The sequence below is a fragment of the Formica exsecta genome, unplaced genomic scaffold (genome assembly GCF_003651465.1).
Source record: "Formica exsecta isolate Colony F162 unplaced genomic scaffold, ASM365146v1 scaffold247, whole genome shotgun sequence".
In the NCBI taxonomy this organism is placed as follows: Eukaryota; Metazoa; Arthropoda; class Insecta; order Hymenoptera; family Formicidae; genus Formica; species Formica exsecta.
In genome coordinates, this window is record NW_021849743.1 from 565,532 (window position 1) to 574,838 (window position 9,307).

The 9,307-nt window shown below is 32.8% G+C and overlaps 2 protein-coding genes across 3 annotated transcripts in view; both read right to left on the reverse strand.

Moving 5' to 3' along the window:
• Positions 1–976: 976 nt before the first annotated feature.
• LOC115236357 (PBAN-type neuropeptides-like) lies at positions 977–2,439 on the reverse strand. Its single transcript, XM_029808744.1, has 3 exons — positions 2,317–2,439; positions 1,979–2,227; positions 977–1,464 (listed from the first exon to the last, which is right to left on the reverse strand). Exons 1-3 carry the CDS (start codon positions 2,390–2,392, stop codon positions 1,247–1,249), a joined length of 543 nt encoding a protein of 180 aa, XP_029664604.1. The 5' UTR covers positions 2,393–2,439; the 3' UTR covers positions 977–1,246.
• A 5,611-nt stretch (positions 2,440–8,050) lies between these two features.
• LOC115236319 (heart- and neural crest derivatives-expressed protein 2-like) overlaps positions 8,051–9,307 on the reverse strand; it is a 5,759-nt gene continuing 4,502 nt past the window's right edge. For both annotated transcript variants that reach the window (XM_029808688.1, XM_029808687.1), the window contains exon 3: positions 8,051–8,754. In XM_029808688.1, the coding sequence (XP_029664548.1) occupies positions 8,620–8,754 (135 nt within the window). In that variant the 3' untranslated portion in view covers positions 8,051–8,619. The remainder of the gene's footprint in view (positions 8,755–9,307) is intronic.

Below are 9,307 nucleotides of genomic sequence, written 5' to 3' on the forward strand. Positions count from 1 at the left end.
AATATTATTTTTAAAAGATAAATATTTATATAAATATTGAAATAGATTTTATGTATAAATAATTTTATTCTTTATATTTTATACGATATATCCCGTTTTACATATCTAAAAAGAATCCATTATTTTGGAAAATCAACTTATCAAAAATATATAAAAATTTATTAGAATAAACGTATTATTCGATTTAGCAATTAATATCTTTTTGATAGATGTTTTCCCTTATCAAAAATTTAATGTTACGAATCTTTAATTTGCAACATCGAATATTTCAACAATCGTGTGCTTAATTAAAATTCTATTATTATAATGTTTATTTGAACGTTAGAAAGAAACAAATTTTATTATACATATATTTGAATAATGATTTTTATTTGTGTGTAACATGCATATTTTTATCATATTCATTAAGAATATTTCCTTCGAAAAAAAAATCACTTTTAAAATATTTAAAAAATTCCTACGTAAAGATATTTTTTTATATTATCCATAAACTTGTGTAATGGGTGACGATCATCGTTAATATTTTGAAACTCTCATCGAAAGTATTTTCTGTCACTTTTTACGAGTGATCCTCGATATACGGTACCGTTGTAAAAGCGAGGATTAGAAGCTAACTAACTTGTATCTGCTCCGCCGCCGTTTTCAAGTTTTACGATTATGACTGTCTTCCATGTTGCCACATGGCTCACCGGTAGTTCCGGTCGAGAAATTACTCGCTGTAGTTCGGCACCCTGCTTCTTCTTTCTTCCACCGTCTTACTTCCTCTTGAGAGAGATATCTCAACCCTTCTCGTAGACGCTGAAAATAGCGTCTACGATCCTCCTGTACAAACTTGCACGGAATACTCTATTCCATTCCTAGACTTTACATAAATTTTCTTTTGCTGGAAAAATCGATTGAGTTGAGAAGAAATCATTTTTGTATAGATAATTATCTCTTTATTATTTTTCATTTCTCGTGTATTATTATTATTATTATTTAATTAAAATAGTAAATTGAAGCAATAAACAACAGAGAATTTAGATAGGATTCTGGGAATATTCAAGGATATATAATAAAGGAACAGCAGCTAATTTCGAAATACAAATAAACGTCAGGATTTTATTTCTTTATATCTTAATAGCACTATAATTTTGTTTGTCGCTCCGTCGAAATCCTCACAATTATGTAGACCTACGCAATTGTGAGATAAGAAATCACTCTTTGCTCGTAATTTTCGATGATCTAGCTTTTGTCACGATGCTGCCTATATTTTTCGCGATACGCTGCGCGATTGACGCCCGAGCCTCGGCGACGGTATCCAGGGTAGCCGACGTCCTAAACGCTGCGCGAATATCAGCGGTAACAGACGATCGTCTTCCTCGATCTCATTCCTATCGGTCGCATCACCGTAAGAGAATAGTTCCTCGTCCGATCCTCGTCCCAGGCGCGGTGTAAATTGCGTCGGTTGTCTCTTTTCATTAGCTAGAATTTATTCTTGATAGTCATAATTGTGAGAAAAAGGATTGAAAAGTGTGATAGAATGACATAGAATTTTGAATTCTGTAGATCGACGAATTAATATAATTCGATAAAATGTCGAAAATAAAGAAATCATTTTTTTAGAAAGTATTAAAATAACTTGATTTTTTAAACAAAATTACATACATATATGGAATTTCAGAACTAAAAATTCAAAGTATAATTTACAAGAAAAAAATTAGTGAAAAACAAGTTATTACATATGAGAAAATTTTGACGAAATTTATTGAATCTATTAATATTATGCAATCTGAAAATTTTGTTTGCAAAATTATGGACTTAATGAATTCAACTATTATGTTTCTTGTAAAATAGAAAAATTTTTGGAATCTCGGAGATAATATAAAAATAATGCTTAGATCCGTTAATAACGATTATTAATAACGATTACAAAACAATGAATAAATTTGGCGAGAGCTCATTCGGTCTCGTTTCGAGAGAGAATGTCGATACTCACCTGGAATCGTGATGACGGTCCAGCGCACCCCCGGTTGGTCCAGGGCATTCACTAGCATTTCGATCTCGGGATTGATCTGCTGCTTTTCGTCAGACCTGCGTCGTTTTCCCAATCGCGGACCGAACCACATGCCGCTCGTGATTTCCTGCGCGGTGGTGCGCTTCGTACACTTTCCCTCGATGCACGAGCCGAAGTCGTTGCTCGGCGATCTGTTATCGTTCGACCCTCCGTTCGGCGTCTCTCTCAATTCTACGAGCGCGATATCGCGACGATCAGCAAGATAGTCGAGAGACAATCGCGTGCAATCGGTTTAATTATTGTAAGGGGATCGGTATTACCGTATTCGCCGGAAGCGCGAAACGCCAAGCAGAGCAGCAACGCCAGGGCGCAGACGGTGTTCCCGGTGACGATCATCTCGGATCAATCGGCGTTCCACGAGACTATCTGGCCGAGTAATGTCGAGACAACCGGTAGTCCGTCGGGTTTTATAGGGATGGTAGACGATAGGGACGCTGGCGTTGTTTTTCCATCTCATTGTCTCTCGCTTCTTTTTCGCACCCCCGAGGCCAATCACGATCGCCGGCGAGAAGCGATTCGTCTCCATTTGAAGCGGGACTGACTGTCCTACATACGCAATGAAGTTCCTGGATGCAGAACACGCGACGCGCGTCCTAGAATAACGCACCCACGCTCACAGGGAGTGATTCCTATCCTCGTCTTCGGTGGAAAATTACTGGCGGTTTTCATTAATTTCCTTCAATGAATGGAGACGTGATATCCAAAATAGAAGCTTCTTTCTACGAAAATAAACGGGTTATTCTAACTTACGAATCAATTTAATTATTATACAAAATAATTGTATTTTTTTTTTAATTTGTCCCTCTCTCTATCGTTACGTGGAATGAATTTTGTTAAATATTTGATTAATACAACAGAAAAGAGCTAGATTAATTTTTCGTATATATTTTTCAATTATATAAATATATATATATATATATATATTTTTATAAAAATATTTATATAGTATCTAGTATATTTTTTATTTCATTAAATTATATAAAAACTTGTATATTTCCATTTCTATTATATATATACATGAATTGTTTTAAGACATTATAGCTTCTAATGAAGATAGCTTCCGTAGTTTACACTATATGCAATCTTATTGCATTATTTCATAAATTTGAAAACTTTAGAAATAATAGTTTACAATATAAATTATCGCATATACTTCTTGTATATAGATTGCATAATTGTGTATCTAAAATTTGTATATTTTGAAAAACTATATAGTGTGGTCACATATGTGTATTTTATCTTATCTGATCAAAATAATTTTATTTGAAGATAAACTTAGAAATTTATTATAGTTTACGCAATAATTGAAATATCTTGCCCATTTATTTCACAGATTTACGATAATGAATCGATTGTAAGCACCATACTTTCTTTTAACAAATCCTGTTTTTCTCGCGTGTATTTTTTATACCCCACGCTGCGTAATAAATGATTGCGGCCGCCTGGCGTTCGATTGAATGAACGATTAGTCTTGGATTTAACTTGTCGATCGCCGGCTTAATTCAGGGATCAATGAGTTCACATTCTTCACATTACTGTACGACCGCGTCGTGCCTTCGGATAGGGGATATTAAAATCCACGCAAGTGCGGAGACATCTACATATTCATTAATATATTATTAACTTTAATGAATTATTTACATAGCTTGTGCTTGTTATTAAAAAAACGCGTGCGAATAAAAAAGTGAAATTCGAAAAGCTTGACTTAATTATGTGTCATCTTATGTATATGAATTAACCTTTAATTCTTTATAATCCAAATGTGTTGATTTCATCACTATATTTTTAAAATTTTTATTAGTGAGATTATTATCATCACTATCAATTATTTATTTCTTTGTTTCTAGTTAACTATATTATAGTAAATACAATGTGTAAAAATTTTATATTAAAATAATTTTAATTGAATAATTGAAGTAAATTACGTAAAAGTTTATCTAGTTTAAAAATTATTAAATAATACAATTTATTAATTTACGCAAGATTATCAAAGCGAAACAGATATTTATAATTATAATTGTAATATGAGATGTCTCTTAATTCTTTAAGTTTATTCGTATTTTTGAGATACTGAAATCTTTATTCATATTATGATATACCCAGATAATATGGATATATTTTTCATTTATTTATTATAAATATTATATTTTATAATAATTGCCAAGATATGACAAAATATATATGACAGAATCAACCTTGTCTTCATAAATTATTAAATCAGATGCAAATTAATCGAGGACTTACATCCGCTGCTATTGTATACGTGTTTTTTGAGACACACTAATATACACACACATACGTATGTATAATGAGTACATCTTATTTGAGGCGCGCAATTAGGGGGCGGCTTCACATATGGATGTCGTGGTTTTTCATTGAAATTTAAGTGGGCGAATCGCGCATTCATTCTGTACGCAGACTACGTACGCTTCGCTATACTTTCGATACTTGTCAAAGCAAACAAACGTCCGCTTCATACTTTTTTATCTCGATGCGTATTTGGTAGACACACGACGTAAAAGCACTTGCATCTGTCGAACCGAATACGCGCCACGGAAATCTTCCCACGTGGCGACATTTTTCGACTCGATTCCTTCGTTCATATCGCAAGACTTATCCGCCGTTTCGGAAGTGATAATTCAATCCAATCGTATCAATAGATTAGCATTATTCAGCGAATAAATATACAATAGTGATTCGATATGATATATCGATTTTTTAAATATATTTTTGATATTGAACTGAGATTTAATTGAAAAATGTTAGAAAACAAATCAAAATAAATGGCATTGCCGGAGTTATTACTATTGGGATCTATTGGAAAATATTAATTGTCAATTGTTTTCATAATAAAATGGGATTTTGAACAGATTGCCATGGATGATCATGAGGGACGATAAGTTGATTTGATCGTAACGTACGCAAAAGTGAGATAAATCTTCACGTGATGTATCACTCTAGGGATGCTTCGCATCTGGTAATCTAATTACTGCGCATTTTGTGGTGGTTTGCAGTGACCATTGTTTTGGTATTATCTGTTCGTGCGAACCATTACTTCGAATTAACGATCCATCAATCGCATGCACAAGCGTCTGCTTAGAATTTTCTCGATTGACAAAGATTAATGCTCTTGTCAAATTTCAGAAGAAATTTCAGAGATTTCTATTTTAATATATTTTTCAATTGTTTTGTAATAATTATTAATTAATTTTACGATTGCACGTGAAGAATAACGTTTCAAAATCATCATCGTTTAGACTAATATCTCGCAATTATTTTGAACAGAGAGACTTACTTTTCTATATAAATCAATTAAAATATTAAATATAAGCACCCCACCCCGCTCCCCTTTATCCATTCTTTCTACGGTGGCTCAAGACGCTATTTATTGTATCTTTTTGCAAGTGAAAAAAAAAATCGAAAATAGGCACGCGCTATGCCGGATAGGTGCGAAAGAGAGCGGAGAAGGTAAATCGGCATCGCTTTGTAAACTCTTGCCTTGACGAAGGCCAGAACACCTCCCGCGGCCGATGGTGCACGATATAAACACTCCCGCGGTACCGCAAGAACTTGGCTATTCTCGGTAGCCGGGAGAGGAGAGATTGTTCCCTCGCACGTGAAAACGAATCCGATCTAAAATGTCCGTTGCATCGCGACGAAAATCGCAACTTATTATATTAATTCGCGCAAGATTTGCCTCTAAAAATTTTAATAGTTACAAAGCATCTTTGGTAATAATCCATTTTACAGTCTTAATCTTTGGAGCGGATTTTTACATCATTTATATATCAAAATACATGGATAGTTTTGAAATTATAAATACATGTCAAAAGTTATTAGTGAAAGAAAGTTGGCTTTTAGCCAATAAAACTTTTGGCCATTAAGTATTTTAATTAAATAGCGAAATTGTATTTTATGTTTGCTGCTTTTATTTCAAACGGATTATACTTTGTTGATATTTTAATCCGAGAGAGATACGGATATTATATAAATATTATATAAATATTTAGCGACAAGTTTGCGTTCGTATGCTATCATGAAGTCGTGCAGTAATTTAGCAGTAACACTTATTGTTAGAAACAATTCCGACTGTGAAATCGAGCATAGGATTTACGGAGGATTGTTTTGTAATAAAATGCTTGACACAGGATATCGAGACGTTAGAGAGCGAAGGGTTAATGATCTGAACGGAGCGCGACGATCTTTGTTTTATTCTCTCAGCTTAAAACGCTGTTTCAAGAATTTATTCCGGAATATAATTTATTCGGAAATTTTTCGAGAAGCGATATTTTATTATGTTAATTAAAATAAAATTACAGTTTGATCCAATGCATACAATGTACGATCGTGATAATATATTAGAGCGTATACGCTGCCGATGATCATTCGACTTGATGCTTAGAGTGTATATGTGTATCACGATTTAATAACTGTACGTAGAAAGAGTTGTAGGCTCGAATAACAAAATATGAGGTCTCGTCAGCGTCAGAGGAGCCGGTTGAAATATTTACGTCGAGGCAACAGCGAGGCTCTACTATTAACATTCTCGAAGTCTCACGGACGTGCACGCTCGCGCGTAATATAGTGCCACTCGTTGCGATAAACAAACGGCTCGTCAATCGCCTCGGTAATATCGATCCTGGACTTTGCGATCATTCGCGTACAATACACAAAACCGACAATGTCGTCTTCGGTTGATCCGTCAATCGTTGTTTGGGTGCGATGGACATTGATGCCGACGCCATCGAAGACAATCGCAAATATTTAGTCTCGCGTGAATCGAAGTTCCTGGTAGCAAAAGTAAAAATTGTAATTATGTTAATTAAATAATTTTTTATATAAAGATTGATTGACCGCGAATATTCAGTCTAGCGACAAAAATTTTGATAACAAAATTCAAATTTTATTACATTAATTAATCAATCGAATCGATTGAATGATGATTACAATTATTTAAGTTGATATTATCGCATGGGATTGATTACTTTCCTTCGCAAAGAAAGATTTTCATGATTAATTGATGTTTGAAAAGCTGTTGGTTTTAATGTTGATAAAGAAATCACATAATTTGTGAATAATTTTCCTAAAAATCAAATAATTCTAAAGTTATTTTTAATATAAAATATCGCGCGAAGTAAGGATGGTAATAAATTCGAAGATTGGCGGAAATGAGCGAGAGAGATGGATGTTGATTAATTAGATTTTAAGATTATTCACCAAAATGCAAGAGAGTTTTTTCCTCATATATTGCCTACATGTAGAGTATTAGACACGCTACATGGGATCAAGTACTGGCGCCAGGGTATCCACGAAATCCGAAACCAACCGCTCTACACAATGAGTTCTCCGTCTATAATAAGTCAGCTAAGTAGATGGAAAAGATAGAGAAAGAGAATTTCTCACGGCTTTCTCTTTCGAATAAAATTATATATATATATATATATATATGTAAACTAGAGAAATATACAAAACGATATATAAAAATGGCTCTACGAATAACTTTAATTAAATTGAGAAGAAAAGTATTTGTGCAATAGAGAAGGGATATATTACAAATATTAATATTGCGAGTAATAAAATACTTAATTTTCTCTTAAGATAATACGACACAAAGAATATAAAAATGTGAAAAATATTTTTTTGGCATTTATATTATTACTCCCGACTGCTGCCAACCGCAGGTTATTAATCTGAATTTCTCTTCTTCATTATACATAATATAAAAGAGTATAACTTATATTAAAAATATAATGACACAATGTATGAAATATAAAAATATTATGCAGAAAGTGATTATATATTTGTATCAACATTCCATTCATTTTTTTAATTAGTAATTTCTATTTAACATAATTATTTATCTCAATATGCAATTAAGTAAGATTTAATGTTTTGTTTTTTAGGCATAAAAAAATTCAAAATATAAGAAAAATGTAGATTCTTAAAATAATTTGTAAAAAGGATTTAAAAAAAATAAGGCATCGCCCTTCATTATGATACATTGTTTATTGCTAGCGACACTTTATACATTTTTTATGATACTTTATATACAAAACTTTACAGAGATTCTTAAATCTGAACGACGCGCATTTTTACATCAAAATTATGATTTTATTGATTACAACTCAATCACGGAGCTTATATATAAAATAATATTCTTTGGTTCAAAATATAGACATCGATCGCTACAGAAGGAACAAAATTCTATGTACATATACGCACAACGATCATGAACGCGCTATATACACAAACGATTCTACTCATTTTTTATCCAATAATCATACATTTTGCTAAGTTACAATTGCTTAATTTTTTTTTGTTTGAAGTTTTATAAATGAATGCTTCGTTTATAAAACATTATTTCATCCAGGATGTTATAAGTCATCATAATTTCGAATTTCCGAGAGATGTTCGAAGATGTCTGAAAGACGCATGGTCGTTAAATCGCAACTCATATTTTTTTCTGGCGGTAAAAAGCGTCAAGCGCAAAAAGTAACGCTCGTTTTGAACGATATTTCGCGAATATCGCAGATATGTTTTGACAGGAGTGTCTTCGGTGTATTTTATTGCATCTGGTTGGTCGGTGATTCTTGCTTTAATTCGAGGGCCCACATGTGCTGCGGCCAACCCGTTCGTCCTTTGCTCTTCGTCGGTTCTTCGTGGCCGAGATTCGGGATAGATTGCAAACACGATTCATTCTATAACGAAATAAAAATACTCGATGACAAATGTCTTTATCAAAAATTAATCTTGTCTCTGCAGCTAATATAATGTCATGTCTAAAATCTGATGCTTTTTTCACTTTGTCTTTAATGTCAGACCTAAAACTAAAATAGAGATAGAATTTTAATAATTGTCTGACAAATTGTTCTAAGAAGCGAAGGACATCGATTATCGATCATGACTGAAAATTATAGTGATCTTTATTGAGGGAAGAAAAGTTCACGTGGGCGGTAAACGGTCGCACAAAATTAAGAAAACCACAAAATATAGGGTTGAGGAAAACAAATTGTTTCCGAAGTTTAGAATTAGTAAAGAGCGATCGGGAAATCGTTGGAAAATCAATGGACGTTCCTTTAGAATTTCCTTTGTTCCCTTTTACGCTTTCGACCAAATCACCCAAAGGCAATGACTTTCCGATGAAAATTCGGAAACCCATTATCGATAAAACCAGACAATTATTTCATTCTCTATGCAATTAAAATATTAAAATTAATATTAATTATATTAAATAATTATATAAAATTTAAA